Source organism: Palaemon carinicauda, chromosome 24, assembly GCF_036898095.1.
Source record: "Palaemon carinicauda isolate YSFRI2023 chromosome 24, ASM3689809v2, whole genome shotgun sequence".
Lineage (NCBI taxonomy): Eukaryota > Metazoa > Arthropoda > Malacostraca > Decapoda > Palaemonidae > Palaemon > Palaemon carinicauda.
Window position 1 is genome coordinate 99,583,474 of NC_090748.1, and position 16,826 is coordinate 99,600,299.

The 16,826-nt window shown below is 38.4% G+C and overlaps 1 protein-coding gene across 1 annotated transcript in view; it reads left to right on the forward strand.

The window, feature by feature from the left end:
• The window catches only part of LOC137618238 (DNA mismatch repair protein Msh3-like), a 42,064-nt gene that overhangs the window by 17,394 nt on the left and 7,844 nt on the right, over positions 1-16,826 (forward strand). Inside the window, exons 8-15 of the mRNA XM_068348389.1 lie at positions 6,871-7,034; positions 8,929-9,135; positions 9,319-9,471; positions 10,857-11,031; positions 11,554-11,741; positions 13,282-13,402; positions 13,774-13,886; positions 15,286-15,382. Of these exons, the coding sequence (XP_068204490.1) occupies positions 6,871-7,034; positions 8,929-9,135; positions 9,319-9,471; positions 10,857-11,031; positions 11,554-11,741; positions 13,282-13,402; positions 13,774-13,886; positions 15,286-15,382 (1,218 nt within the window). The remainder of the gene's footprint in view (positions 1-6,870; positions 7,035-8,928; positions 9,136-9,318; positions 9,472-10,856; positions 11,032-11,553; positions 11,742-13,281; positions 13,403-13,773; positions 13,887-15,285; positions 15,383-16,826) is intronic.

The window sequence follows — 16,826 nt, forward strand, 5'->3', positions numbered from 1 at the left end:
AATTAATTTGATTAATTATGGTGACGAAGAGAGTATGAACTCTCTTTCACCTTTTAATGGCCGACCCTTCCCTTAGACGGAAGTGTTGGTGTCTAAGAGAGTATAGACTCTCTTTCTTAATTTTGCTTAACAAAAGTTATAGATTTATTTTTTTATCTCTCGCCTTTTATAGGCCTCTTCGATTAACTTCCTTTTATTATAAACTTATTAAAATTAATTTTTATATTTGTTTATATTCGACCTTTCCTAATAGTAGGCGGTCTTTTCTTGGTACCGAAGTTAATTAACATTGAGCCCGTCATTTCGGTTTTACCTGTTAACATATTATGCTATTTTAATGTTTTTGAAAGAATTTCTTTGATAGTCTCGTACTGTTTTCAAAGTTGAACTAACGTTTTGTTTTGTCTCTGCAGTTGTTGACGTTCAGAACGTTCAACTTGCGCTCTATCGTTACGATAGAGAGAGAATTTTCACGGTGTCACGTTGCAGTAAGAGTAACCGTTTCTAACGTTTTGTTCATTCTTTCTTAGCTTAATGGTTTTAATTCTAATAAAGGAACTTTTTATTTGGGAAATATTTCAGTTTTTTTCCTTTAACAATAATATGTTTTAACGATATATATGATTGGGCTCTTCTCTCAGGTTCTAAGTCAAGAGAGAGAGAGAGAGAGAGATAGAGAAGGAGGGAGAGAGAGCTGGATAAACGTTTCGTTCAAGAGAGTAACGTTGTTATCGTTTTTGCTCTTCTCCCTAGTCTCTTTAGGGGAAGAAGGTAAACGTTTCATGAGTTTTATTCTTGTTCTCAAGCTTTATGCGGTGAGAGATTTTAAACGTAGTTTATTTGATCTAGTGTTTAGTCTCTTTCCAGCCACTGAATTATTTATCTTTCATTAGATTTTTCTGTTACATTGTAATTCTGTTTTCGCAATTACTAACTTTTAAGGAAGGATAGAATTGCGTGTTTCAGGTACAAACCACTTAAAGTTTCGAGTTCAGTGAAATAAGTGCAAACAGAAAATCAAAAGTGATTAGCGCAAAGTGTGTCAGTGTTGTGCGTGAGGGTACTTCTGTGCGTGCCAGTCGTCCTCCCAGTCCGGGACCTCTTGCAAGCTCCCAAGCCCAGGGGAGAAGCAATGTCGAAGGGCAAAAGGGTTCGGCAGGCCTTGATCGGCGCACAGAAGTATCCTCGGTGGTTGCGGGCGTGTCTTACAGAGACCGTCACTCCCACCCGCAGACGATTGAGCCCGTCTTTTACTCGTCTGCAGAAGAAATGTCAGGGAGAAAACGCTGGACTCAGGTCTCGAGACCTCTCAAACGCAAAGTCCAGACCTCAAGAGTTCTACAACCTGGTTGCAGTCATTGGATTAGCTCTGACTCTCCGCAGTCATCAGGTGACTGCACACCTCCTAAGAGAGGTAAGGTGATGCCGCAACAGACCTCATCTTCTGTTAAGGCTTTGCCTCAGCAGACCTTAGCGTCTGTCGACCCCAAGATGACTTTGCTGCAGTCCATGCAGTCACAGCTTGCGGTCTTAATGCGTGAGTGTCAGGCTGAGAAGGTTACACCTCCTCCTGCGATCGCTCCGCCTCACCGCAGTCCAGTCTGCCAGGCGTACGAAGTTGAGGTTCCTCAGGATACCTTACCGCGTACTGAGTTGCCAGTTACCAGCGGTGTGCAGCAACCTCCGCCTTCCTTAAGGCAACCTCAGCAATGGGAGCAGGAGTCTTATGCCTTACTTCCTCCGCTTCCGCCTGCGGTTCCACCAGCGAGGCATCAATCTCTTGAGGTACGACAACCTCTTCCATCCATGAGGCAGCCACCTCAGCACTCGCTGCAGCGACCTCAACCCTCCTCAAGGCGAGAGCCTCAACTCCTTAGGCTAGCACCTCAGGAACCTCAACTCGCGAGACAAGAACTGCGTTCTGCGCAGCCGCTACCTCAACTCTCGCAGCTCACACCTCAGGAACCTCAACTCGTTCCTCAGGAACCTGCTACTGCGCATCCGCTACCCTTACAGCAAGCGCAACTCTTGAGACAAGAAACTCATGCTAGGAGTCAGCCACCTCAACGCATGCATCTGCCACTTTCTCCTCAACTTGAGCCTTTCCCATTCAACTTTGAAATAACAAATGACAATAATAACACCTCATTACTTTCATAACTTGCGTTTGTAATCATATACATGTATGCCTACGCAAACATTATGATAATGGAGGTTATTCGTATTACTTAAATAAAAAAATATATATGTATTCCTTGCAATATATTTTTAACAAATCGCAAATATGGCAAAATACCTTCAAAACAAAAATGAATCATGAGTTATGAATGTAATGTAAATATTATGTTGATATTAAAACCCCATGCAAGCATGCATGAAGTAATGCAGTGTTGCCAACAGGGCGAGTTTCCCTGTCCTGAGGTGAAGTAGATTATAGATCGTATATTTAGTGCAGCTTAATTCTACGATTATCATGCCTGCTATCAAATTCATCAACAAAACAGTCTAAATCAATTCCCTCGGCACGTGCACTTTCATGGACAGTAATGCGATATTTCTCAATCTAGCACTGGTCATGGAATTTCTGAGAAATGTTACACGCCATGCAACATGCTCTGCTTCTCTTACAGCATGCTCTACATTCAGCATGCTCTGCATACAGCATGCTCTACATACAGCATGCTCTGTATACCTTACCGCATGCTTCTCAGTCACACATCTTTGGTTGTTGCCAACTCACTAGACTGTCAAGCAGTTTCATAACGTTGCCTTCTAGTCTGCTGCTTTTGCACCAGTGAAACCCTCACTGAGAGAACTTAGCTTTTCTCGGATATGGTCCCTGTAGATGAGAAAGTGCTTTTCTCCCTCCTTCTGATATTCCCTTGAGGACTCTGTCATTTGGAGAGGAGCCTTTTGCTGCGTAGCCTCCTATGGACTTTTATTTAAGCATAACATGCTTCCAGGGAAGGTAATGGTTCCACTTCAGTCGCTAACCCCGTCTGTTACCACACCTGCTCCCATAGACCTTGAGCTGTGTTGCAAGACATGCAGTCCAAGCTTAGTCCTTGTTAGAGGATTTTTTGTTTACGGAGTCAGTGTGTCACTGGGAAGACGTTCAACAACCAGCAGAAGTGACTTGTTGTGACGCAGTGCGTCAACCTCAGCAACCCGATAAGGAGTTGTCTATACGACCCAGACAGTCTAGACAGCTTCGGGTTGTCACTGTACTTCCTCGCTTCCCCATGGTTGACAGTTCACAGACTGTGCAGCAGTACCATGATCTTGTGTCCGGCTCCGTCAGACGACTGGCTTTTAAGAGCTCCCACAAGTCGTCGCTATCTGGAGATTCTCAGATGGACTATGGATCTGACCAAGGAACTGGGCCTCCTGGTCAATTTTGAGGAGTCTCAGCTCGTCCCATCCCAGACCATTGTCTACCTGGGTATGGATCTTCAGAGTCGAGCTTTTCGGGCTTTTCCGTCGGCCCCAAGGATCTTCCAAGCCCTAGAATGCATCCAGAGCATGCTGAGAAGGAACCGATGCTCAGTCAGGTAGTGGATGAGTCTAACAGGGACACTTTCATCGCTGGCCCTGTTCATCGTGTTAGGGAGACTCCACCTCCCCCCCCTTCAGTATCATCTAGCTGCTCACTGGATAAAGGACATGACGCTAGAGACGGTCTCAGTTCTTGTTTCCGAAGAGAGGAGGTCTTCTCTCGCGTGGTGTAAGAACAGCTTTCTTCTCAAGGAAGTCTACTTTTGGCTGTTCAGAAACCCGACCGCCGTCTCCTCTCGGACGCATCAGACACGGGCTGGGGTGCGACTTTGGACGGACAGGAATGCTCGGGAACATGGAATCAGGAGCAAAGGACACTTCACATCAATTGCAAGGAGTTGTTGGCGGTTCTTCTGGCCTTGATAAACTTCAAGTCCCTCCAGCTTAACAAGGTGGTGGAGGTGGACTCTGACAACACCACAGCCCTGGCTTACATCTTCAAGCAGGGAGGGACTCTTTCGTGGAAGTTGTTCTAGATCGCAAGGGACCTCCTCATCTGGTCAAAAGATCGAAAGCTCACGCTGGTAACGAGGTTCATTCAGGGCGGTATGAATGTCATGGCAGATCGCCTCAGCCGGAAGGGTCAGGTCATCCCCACAGAGTGGACCCTTCTCAAGAGTGTTTGCAGCAGACTTGGGCCCTGTGGGGTCAGCCAACCTTAGATCTGTTCGCTACCTCGATAACCTAGAGACTCCTGTTGTATTGTTCTCCGATTCCAGACCCAGCAGCAGTTCACGTGGATGCTTTTCTGCTGGATTGGTCCCATCTCGACCTGTATGCATTCCCGCCGTTTTAGATTGTCAACAGGGTACTTCAGAAGTTCTCCTCTCGCAAAGGGACACGGCTGACGTGGATTGGCTCCGCTCTGGCCCGCGAGAGAATGGTTCATAGAGGTACTGCAATGGCTGGTCGACATTCCCAGGACTCTTCCTCTAGGAGTGAACCTTCTACGTCAACCTCACGTAAAGAAGGTACACCCAAACCTCCACGCTCTTCGTCTGACTGCCTTCAGACTTTCGAAAGACTCTCAAGAGCTAGGGGCTTTTCGAAGGAGGCAGCCAGAGCGTTTGCCAGAGCAAGGAGAACATCCACTCTCAGAATCTATCAGTCTCAAAGGGAAGTCTTCCGTAGCTGGTACAAGACCAATGCAGTTTCCTCAACCAGTACCACTGTAACCCAGATTGCTGACTTCCTGTTACATCTAAGGAAAGTAAGATCCCTTTCAGCTCCTACGATCAAGGGTTACAGAAGTATGTTGGCAGCGGTTTTCCGCCACAGAGGCTTGGATCTTTCCACCAACAAAGATCTACAGGACCTCCCTAGGTCTTTTGAGACCTCAAAGGAACGTCGGTTGTCCACTCCAGGCTGGAATCTAGATGTGGTCCTAAGGTTCCTTATGTCATCAAGATTTGAACCTCTCCAATCAGCCTCTTTTTAGGACCTCACATTAAAAACTCTTTTCTTCGTGTGCTTGACAACAGCTAAAAGAGTAAGTGAGATCCACGCCTTCAGCAGGATCATTGTTTTCACATCTGAAACGGCTACATGTTCCTTGCAGCTCGGTTTTTGCTAAACGAGCTTCCTTCACGTCCTTGGCCTAAGTCGTTCGAGATCCCAAGCCTGTCCAACTTGGTGGGGAATGAACTGGAGAGAGTACTTTGCCCAGTTAGAGCTCTTAGGTACTATCTAAAAAGGTCTTAACCTTTACGAGGACAATCAGAAGCCTTATGGTGTGCTATCAAGAAACCTTCTTTCCCAAGTTCTAAGAACTCAGTTTCTTACTATTCAGGCTTCTGATTAGGGAAGCACATTCTCATCTGAAGGAAGAAGACCTTGCTTTGCTGAAGGTAAGGACACATGAAGTGGGAGCTGTGGCTACTTCAGTGGCCTTCAAACAGAACCATTCTCTGCAGAGTGTTATGGATGCAACCTATTGGAGAAGCAAGTCAGTGTTCGCATCATTCTATCTCAAAGATGTCCAGTCTCTTTACGAGTACTGCTACACCCTGGGACCATTCGTAGCAACGAATGCAGTAGTAGGCGAGGGCTCAGCCACTACATTCCCATAATCCCATAACCTTTTAACCTTTCTCTTGAATACTTTTTATGGGTTGTACGGTCGGCTAAGAAGCCTTCCACATCCTTGTTGATTTGGCGGGTGGTCAATTCTTTCTTGAGAAGCGCCGAGGTTAAAGGTTGTGATGAGGTCCTTTAGTATGGGTTGCAGCCCTTGATACTTCAGCACCTTAGAGTTGTTCAGCCTCCTAAGAGGAACGCTGCGCTCAGTAAGGAAGACGAACTTATTTAAGGCAGAGTAATGGCTCAAGTCGACTTCCTTACCAGGTACTTGTAATTTCATTGTTATTTTGAATAACTGATAATATGAAATACGGGATACTTAGCTTCTTGATATACATGTACACTGGTTTTCACCCACCTCCCTGGGTGTGAATCAGCTACATGATTATCGGGTAAGTTTAATATTGAAAAATGTTATTTTCATTAGTAAAATAAATTTTTGAATATACTTACCCGATAATCATGATTTAATTGACCCACCCTTCCTCCCCATAGAACCAGTGGACCGAGGAAAAATTGAAGTGGTGTCAACAAGAAGTACTGCAGTACCTGGCCACAGGTGGCGCTTGTGAGTACACCCCCCTCTTGTATAGCGATCGCTGGCGTATCCCTTCCGTAGAATTCTGTCGGGCAACGGAGTTGACAGCTACATGATTATCGGGTAAGTATATTCAAAAATTTATTTTATTAATGAAAATAACATATTTAAGGAAATTCCTTAAGACTTCACATCATTTCCCCAAAAGTAGGGTTTTTCTTCGTCAAATCTCCTTTCAAACAAACTTATTCAATGGGCTCATATGTGAAAATGTGTCATTGGGATTCCAAATTTCAAACTTGCAGCAAATGTTTTTATGTTGAACAGGCTGACAAAAGTCTTTTTATAGTTTATATATGAAATATCTGTATTGATGTTGTTACTGTTTTTTAGTTATTTTATTTTCAATTGTTCATTATTTCTCATATTGTTTATTTATTTCCTTATTTCCTTTCCTCACTGGGCTATTTTTCCTTGTTGGAGCCCTTGGGCTTATAGAATCTTGCTTTTCCATCTAGGGTTGTAACTTAGCTATTAATGATAATGATAATAATAATAGGGATATTAGTAATGGAAAAAGTACTTGATATACATTTTATGAAGAGAAGGATCTCTCTCTCTCTCTCTCTCTCTCTCTCTCTCTCTCTCTCTCTCTCTCTCTCTCTCTCAATATTTGATATTTTTTAAACTTTTGATAGGCAATCCAACCAAGCACTGGTGACATTATTTATGACACTTTTGAGGATTCTTCAACCCGGTCAGAACTTTGGTGTCATTTAGACCACATCCAGCCAGTGGAAGCTTTAATTTCCGAGAACACATCAAGTCTCACCGTACAAACAATTACAGCAGCTTCTATTAGGTAAGCAATTGGGTTTTACAAATAAATTTGTTACTCTCATATACCGCGGAGGTAGCAGCAGTAGGGGATTCAGCATTATGAAGCTTCATCTGTGGTGGATAATGTGGGAGGGGGGGCTGTTGCACCCTAGCGGTACCAGCTGAACTCGGTTGAGTCCCTTGTTAGGCTGGAGGAACGTAGAGAGTAGAGGCCCCCTTTTTTATTTGTTTCATTTGTTGATGTCGGTTACCCCCAAAATTGGGGGAAGTGCCTTTGGTATATGGATGTATATGTATGTATGATATACTGTATAGTAGATCCAAAATCACAATTCTAAATTCATTGCTGTGGTTTTTATGTTCTATAGAAGGTCCCCAATTTCCAAACCTTCGAAGATACAAGCACAAACCCAACGGAAAATATTATAGATAAGATAAGGAAATACTGTAGTGAAACAATACAGTAGTATATCATTTACTATAGTGAGCAAAACATTTGTAATAACGTGATATCTATTTTATATGAAACCCGACTATTTGTTAACTTCTGTAATTAAAGATCATAAGCATAGGATTCAGATTAGGCCTACCCAAAGCTAAAATTTAACAAGACTCAACTTACAACATCTTCTTGGGACCTATTAAGTTTGTAAGTTGAGGACCTTCTGTAGATTGTTCTCAATATTTGGCACACCTTATGAACCCTTTTACCCCCAGGCTATTTGGAAATTTCCAACCCTTAACCACCAAGGGTTATTTTTTTTTTCAAGCACATTTTGCAGTATATTTATTTTAAATTGCTCCAACAGCCTTAATTTTCATCATAGAGAGGTCAGGTTGGTCTCATTCTCTTGGAAAATGCCTGAAGTTTCTCAAAAAATTATCAAAAATATGCAAAAAAAAATTTAAATTGCAGTTTTTTGCAAGGACATACCGGTACGTCCATGGGGGTAAAGGGATGAGTTTCACAATACAGTACCAGTACTGTACGTCCTTTGGGGGGTAAAAGGGTTAAGAACTTTATTTGCTGTAATAGATGGATGGAGTGAAGAAAGCTCTGGGTGATAGGAGGATAGATATGAGAGAGGCAAGAGCGTGCTAGAAATAGGAATGAATGGCGAGTGATTGTGACGCAGTTCCGGTGGGGCCTGCTGCTTCCTCCAGTTGCCTTGGATGACCGCTGAGGTAGCAGCAGTAAAGGATTCAGCATTATGAAGCTTCATCTGTGGTGGATAACGGGGGAGGGTGGGCTCTGGCACCCTATCAGTACCAGCCGAACTCGGTTGAGTCCTTTGTCAGGCTGGGAGGAACTTAGAGAGGAAAGGTTCCCTCTTTTTCATTTGTTTGATGTTGGCTACCCCCCAAAATTAGGTGAAGTGCCTTGGTATATGTATGTATGTTAAAGATAAATATTTTTAAAATGCTTCTGTTACACGTGGTGCTATTATACATCCTCACTGCTGCTGTCTTTGGATAGAATGCATTTCCCCTTTCGTAATTTTAACCAGTATTTTGTAAATGCAACATTTCTTAGCCTCATTAAATTTTTACGAGAGTATTTCTCTATATGTCTTTCCAGATGCTGGAAGTTTATCTGCTTAGTTACCTTTTTTCAATTTTCTTTAGTTGCAATATGGTCAAAGTCAGTCAGATTCTGAATGATTGTACGTTTTTTAAATGATGTAGATCATAACCATATTGGGGGAATACCCAAGCCATAGAATATTCAAATAATTATAGGTATAGGTAACTCAAAGGATTTCAAATTTAATTTGTGAACATTACAAATATTGTTTGTGTGAGGATATCGACTGATATTTTTTATATTTATAGCTGCTGTAGATGGCATGTGATGATACTAATAGCCTACTTTACTATTTTTACCTATTTATTGTTTATTTCATTTCATTAAATAGGTCTGAAGATCATATCAGAATTGAACGACTTGCCAGCGAAAAGTTTGATTATTCAGAAGCACTGAAAGCAGTTTGTGAAATGTTTGAAGGAGATGAAGAGAAAGTTAAACACATATCGTCACTTCCATCGAGCGTTGTTGGTTGCATAGGAGCTACCCTTGAATATCTCTCAGAATTTAAACTGGATCGAATTGTTAAAATGGCTGGGTAGGGAGTTTTTGCTGTTATTTTTATAGAAATATTTTATAATCTGTAAGATTCTTGATACTTTGTAAAATTATATGAAGTTGTTACATGCAGAATATATTCTTTTGTTGTAAATGATATTATATTCCAATCAGCTGCTACTTGTTATGACTTATTATGACATATTATGACCTCCTTTGGTAGAACAATCCAACCATACAGCATGAAAAAACATCATATGAGACTGAGTGGGCCGACTTTGAGGAACTTGGAGGTGTTAGCCAATGCAGCAGATGGAGGAGTGAAGGGCAGCTTGTTTTGGGCTCTTGATAAAACACAGACAAAGTTTGGATCTAGGTAAGATTTTACTGCTTAGTATATTTTGATTAATTATATTATTTATTTCTTTAAAGGTTGTTGGTATCAAAATTGCTTTACATATGTTTATTTTGGTAACTAAAAGATACTTTTAATTTTTTTTTTATTGCCAACGTTACCTTTTTTCTTCTAATGAATTCTTCAATTTAAGTTATATTTAATTGCACATAAAAGAAAATTTTGCAGTACGAGAATCTTTGTGTAGGTATAATTGTATTACATTAACCCTATTACCCCCAAAGGACGTACTGGTACGTTTCACAAAACTCATCCCTTTACCCCCATGGACGTACTGGTAGGTCCTTGCAAAAAACTGCTATTTACATTTTTTTTTTTTTTTTGCATATTTTTGATAATCTTTTGTGAAACTTCAGGCATTTTTCAAGACAATAAGACCAACCTGACCTCTCTATGACAAAAATTAAGGCTGTTAGAGCAATTTAAAAAAAATATACTGCAAAATGTTCTTGAAAAAAATAACCCCGGGAGGTTAAGAGTTGGAAAGTTCCAAATAGCCGGGGGGTAAAAGGGTTAATTTCCAGCCCTCCCCCCTCTTGTATAGCAAATGTGTATATATGTAGTACTAATATTTTTGTGATAAAAGAACATTATGAGTGATCCAAGAAGGTGGAGATAGAGGCTATCGTGTATCTAAAGTAAACTCTTAGCTTTAGATTTTCTTGCTGAGAAGCTCGATTCAACATTTCCGATCTCAAGTCTATTTACTTTGGGAAGGAGGCAATGGCAAATAACATTCCTTTATCCAAATTGTGGTAACTCATGCTTTTGTATTGTTACCAGAACATTGGAGGATGGCTCTACACTTTTATTTCAAGTCACGTGGATTGTTAGCTTGCCAGGAAATACATATCTTAATCAAGATGTCTGCCTTTGTCATTATTTGAAATCAAACATTCCACATTTCTTGATATTTCTTACCACAAAAAGTAATAATCTCTAATCTTGAGTAATTTTAAGTACAAGTAGGGACTTGGGTAGTTTGTAGCGCTACGGCCAAGCGTCCTAATTTGCTTATTATCGCTCCGACTGTTATCTTGTATAGAATAAAAACGTTTGGAAATGGTCTACGGATCTTAAATATGTTGTGTAAAGGGGGGTCCGGGGGGGCACAGCCCCCCTGGGTAAGGACACGGCTTTTAGCATGGGTTAGGTGGGTTTTTTAAGTTAACTTCTCCCGCCAAAATGGTTTTTAGAACAACGGCCACAGTTAAGAATATTCCCGTTTTCTACGGGATCTGGCTGTCACCCTACAAAGGCTCCTGGGACTTTTTTTAATAAATATAATTTTTTAGTTATTCAGGTTATCTTCATAACATTGGTCTCTTGGTTCCGTAAATTTTCAGATTACTTCGTCGCTGGATAGTTCAGCCATTATTAAATATAGAAGAGATTGAAGAAAGGCAAGATATGATTGAAGAAATCATGAACTCTGATTCTCATGTATATACCACCCTCAAAAATGTGCTGTATAAACTACCAGACTTCGAAAGAGCTCTCACAACTATTTTTCACAAAAAGGTAGGAAGGTTATTTATGGTGTGATTGTAATTCATCCATTTTTCATTGAATAAATTGTCCTTTCATGTTTTATCGAAGATTGTGCATTTATATAAGCTTATGAATGTATTTTTGCCTAATAACATTTTTATATTTTCTTGGAATGAAAATTTTTTCTTAATGAATTCCTCATTGCTGAATTAGAATAGTAGGTTATATCTGTGCTTCCTAATACACATTATGAGTATTTTTCAGATTTTATAATGGATATGAATTATCTCTGGTGAAAAATTCACACTTTATGGCATTAGATAAGTCCCAAAATTGTATGGTATGTCATCCAAGGGATATAAGGTCTTTACTAGAATTTACTTTACTTGAAGCTGTCAGGATTTTTTTAACCCATTTGTAAAAGTATTATCTAGTTCTCTACGGTATTTCATATACTGTAAGTATTCAGTAATGGGACTTTTCATCCATCTGTAATCAACAGAAAAGTAATATTTAAAACAATGTACTAATAAGAAAGATTTCCTTTTTCAGTGTAGCCCACACGAATTTTCGATTGCCGTAAATGGATTAAGCCTTGTGCACACAAAAATATCAAGAGTCAGTGGTAACTTGGCAGATACTGTACGAGTACCTGCCATGAGAAATTTAATTCAAGAAGTCTTAGATGGACTGTCAACTGTTGAACCATATGCCAATAATATAAATGAAGCTAGTGCCAAGTAAGGATACATTACGATTTTATAATTACGTAATGATAGAAATAATAGATTATTTTAGACCAATTGATTTTATGCTTTAGGTCCTCAACTTACAAAAACAAATCCAAGGGAAAATATCAAAGATAAGATAAAGAAATACTGTAATGAAATATTATAACCCTTTTACCCCCAAAGGACGTACTGGTACGTTTCACAAAACTCATCCCTTTACCCCCATGGACGTACGGGTATGTCCTTGCAAAAAAATGCTATAAAAAATTGTTTTTTCATATTTTTGATACGCTATAAAAAATTGTTTTTTCATGTTTTTGATAATTTTTTGAGAAAATTCAGGCATTTTCCAAGAGAATGAGACCAACCTGACCTCTCTATGACAAAAATTAAGGCTGTTAGAGCAATTTAAAAAAAAATATACTGCAAAATGTGCTGGGGGAAAAATAACCCCTTGGGGGTTAAGGGTTGGAAATTTCCAAAGAGCCTGGGGGTAAAAGGGTTAATATTTTATACAGTAAGCAAAACAGCATTTTTAATAACCTGATATCTATTTCATATGAGACCCGACTATTTGTTTACTTGAAAAGCTGGAAATCATTGGCCTGGGATTCAGGACAGGCGTATCCCAGGCCAAAGTATAAAAAAAAAATTCAACTTACAAGCATCTTGGAACCCATTAACCCTTTTACCCCCAAAGGACGTACTGGTACGTTTCACAAAACCCATCCCTTTACCCCCATGGACGTACCGGTACGTCCTTGCAAAAAAATGCTATAACATTTTTTTTTTCATATTTTTGATAATTTTTTTTTGAGAAAATTCAGGCATTTTCTGAAAGAATGAGACCAACCTGACCTTTCTATGACAAAAATTAAGGCTATTAAAGCAATTTAAAAAGAATATACTGCAAAATGTGCTGGGAAAAAAATAACCCCTTGGGGGTTAAGGGTTGGAAATTTCCAAAGAGCCTGGGGGTAAAAGGGTTAAGTTTGTAAGTTGAAGACCTGCACAAACCAATAACTCTCATTACCTTATGCTTTGGTTTGATAGTTTAATTGTTATTTTATCTGAAGCTTGAATATTTTTCTTGTTAGTTAAAGTATGTTATTTTAGGTTGAAAAACTTTGGAATTTCATGTAACTTGAATAATTTTTTAAATTACTTGTAGCTCATCCTTGTAATGCTCATGAATTCCATGTCATGGAATCTATTATTTGTTAGATGATTTACAATCTTCTTTCCTTAACAGTACTGTATGAATTTTTTAAACAATTCTTATAACTCCATTTTCCAGAATTTTACTTACTCATGCTTTAGTGTCTAGTAATCTCCCTTTTTTTTAATCTCCTCTCTTTCTCAAAGAATCTCCTCATCTACTCTCTTCTCTCTTTCTCAAAGAATCTCCTCATCTATTCTCTTCTCTCTTTCTCAAAGAATCTACTCTCTTCTCTCTTTCTCAAAGAATCTCCTCATCTGTCTGCAAAGAAAATTGAATTAATGCTGAAGATCTATTCTTGTTTTTTTTTAATTTCATTATTCTTTTCAGGGAAGGCAAAAAGACTACACTATTTAAGAGTTATTCAGACTTTCCAAAAGTCATTGAAAAACAGGATGCAATAAAGTCTGTAGAGAAAGAACTAGATGATTTGAGATCTGATGTATGTAAGGTATGTATGCAAATAAAGTCTTTTATTTGTAAATTGGTCAAATAATAATACAGTATTAGTATTAATAATATTAACAAAATAATAATATTAATGATAATAATTAACGATTAAGAATATGGTAATTTGGTAAGGAAAAATACATTTTCCATGAGATTTGTGTTGATTATGTATGTGAATATTTTGATTAAATTAGATAATGCTTGAAATTGAATTGAATGAAAATACTGTATATTATGGTATGTTCTGATTATCTGGCAATTGGTCTGCAACTATTATATTTGCAGCTCAAATTGATGCCACACACATTTTCTTGTTTTTGAAGAGATTGAAATGTCTATCCTAGTCATTTATCGTTCACGTTTCTCATTTAGGTTCTCCGACTGCCTGGATTCAAGTACACGACGGTTTCTGGCTTAGAATACCTAGTGGAAGTAAAGAATGCCCAGATAAAAGCCGTCCCTAAAACTTGGAATAAAGTAAACATGTAAGGATTGTGTAATTTGATCTTTATTACATTACTGCAATCTTTTTATCTTTTATTTATTTTTTATTATTTGTTTTCTTGCCATAAGCTTACCCTGGTCTGCAATAATTTTTTCAAGTCTGTGACATACAACTTGAAAATTCAATGTGTACGTATAGCCTGTTGGGTCCCCTTGCCCAGAACCAAAATAAGTTGTGGTGCCCAGTATCATCTAGTATTTCCTGAAGCTATTCATTTAGCTGTTGATTAGTCGAGCTTGGGGTTGTTAATCCGATAGTAAGTTTGCGGGGTATACCTGGCTGCTGCCCACTATCCACAAGTGTGATGCTCAAGTGCTTACTCAATAGTATCATAAAAAGTGAGACAGGTGATTTAGACTTATATTCAACGTGATTTAGACTTATATTCAACGTAATTCTTCATGGATTTCATCTTGGCTGTTTCAATATTCTACATTTTGAGATCCACATATTTTAAATGAATTTTCAATTCTTGGATTCTTGCGGCATCATCTCCGATAAGACTGCTGCGCACGGCTTAAAGTTACCAAACGACCCGCGCTTCATTGTACCCAGACTTTTGCCATTTCCTTCTCTGCAATAAAATAACATTCTTCTTCTTCTTCTTCTTCTTCTTCTTCTTCTTCTTCTTCTTCTTCTTCTTCTTCTTCTTCTTCTTCTTCTTCTTCTTTTCCCACCTTTATGTGGGGTCGATGTTTCTGCCAGCGTTCTCCATCAACCTCTGTCTCACACTTCATCACCGGTTAATCCCTTTGATCGAAGGTCATCCTTGATACAGTCAATCCACCTTCGCTTTGGTCTCCCTCTCCTTCTCGTTCCCTGTACATCCATTTCCATCACTTTCCTCCTAATATACTGTTCATCTCTTCTCATGACATGACCATACCACCTAAGTCTACTTTCTTGTATCTTATCTGATAGTTTTACAACTCCTGTGGTACCCCTAATTACTTCATTCCGTATCCTAGCTCTTGTCATTTAATACAACAAGCAAAATGACCTTCATAATAACCTGATATCTACTTAATATGTAACCTGACTATTTGTTGACATTTGTAGCTTGTAATTATAGGCATGGCATTCAGATTAGGCCTACACTGGCCAAAATTTAAGAAAATTCCACTTGCAAAAAATTCAGCTTACAAACAGCTTCTTGAAATCTACAGTATTACATTTTTAAGTTGAGGATCTTCTGTACCGTATACAGTATATGTAATTTGGATTTTTTATCCTCCTTGGAGTATTTTAAAAGTGAATGAATGATACAGGCTAATATTTGATCATGTCTGTGTAGTATTCATTTCATTACTAAGTGAAAGTTTGTTCATAAATTCCTTACTGTATTTACAAATTCTTTGTACTGTATTTGTTATTTGCAGGACAAAAGCTTGCTGCAGATTCAGACCACCCGAGGTGGAAAAGTTATTTACTAGATTACAAATCCTTCGAGAAGAACTTCAAGCCGAGTGCCATTCGGTATGTAGGTGGATTGGTCAAAACAACTTTTTGTTGATAGTGTATATTTCGCCATTCTTAACTAGTCTTCTACCCTAAAGAATGGTAATTTTTTTTTATATCCCCCGACTCCTAACTTCTTGTGAAATTTAAAATCATGAAACTTTTACCTAGCTCAGATTCCCATTTCTCAGAGTTATGTAGTTTCTCTACAGTGTTTAGATTAGCATTGACAATTTGAACTTTTTCTCAATCCATTTTTTGTTTTGTCCTTGCATGATTGATTGGTCTCTAGTTGTATCATGTTGCATTAAATATAACTTATCACTGATAAAACATGAAGGAATTTGAGTATTTGATGTTTAATGAGGCAAAAGACTTCTTGCTAATATTGGCCTTAATTGGTGAACCAGATATTGACAAACTTTTTAAGGGTCAAATTTATATGTAGGTTGTTCTGTTAAACAATTATACAAAGGAAAATTTTTATTTTAACCCTTTTACCCCCAAAGGATGTACTGGTACGTTTCACAAAACCCATCCCTTTACCCCCATGGACGTACCGGTATGTCCTTGCAAAAAAATGCTATAAAAATTTTTTTTTCATATTTTTGATAATTTTTTTGAGAAACTTCAGGCATTTCCCAAGAGAATGAGACCAACCTGACCTCTCTATGACAAAAATTAAGGCTGTTAGAGCAATTTAAAAAAAATACACTGCAAAATGTTCTTGAAAGAAAAATAATCCCTGGGGGTTAAGGGTTGGAAATTTCCAAAGAGCCTGGGGGTAAAAGGGTTAAAGATTGAAACATTTCTTTGGAGAACTGTATCCCACCGTGTATTTAAAGATTTTTGTTTTATAAAGCAAACAATTTCATAAACCAGCAAGAAATATATACATATTACTATAATTAAGGTGAAACAAAATATAAAGTTGCAGTTGTCAACAGCTTTACAAATACACAATAAGTGATTCAGTTTTTGCTAGTGGTCTCCAGGGCACATATATTATGTACAAAGTTATGTAAAAAATAATTGATTTGAGATCAAACCAGTATTTTACCATTCTTGTCAGCATCACCACTTCTCTACTCTTTCCTATGATTAACATGATACTTGCTATGTCCATTTTCATTCAACTTACTTTGTTTTGCTTCTCAATTACCCAGAAATTATTGCTATCATGTACCTAGTTGCTTAAATGTTCCAATAATTATTTACTTAAAATTTTTGGTCAAGTTATTTGTGTTACTGTATATCTCTGATCATTATCTTAATATTTCCTATTCCCATTTTTATTCAGCTTATTTTTTTTCACTTCTCTATAACACAGAAATTATTGCTATCATGTAGTGGGTTGCTTAACCCTTTTACCCCCAGGCTATTTGGAAATTTCAGACCCTTAACCCCCAGGTGGTTATTTTTTTCCCAGCACATTTTGCAGTATATATTTTTTAAATTGCTC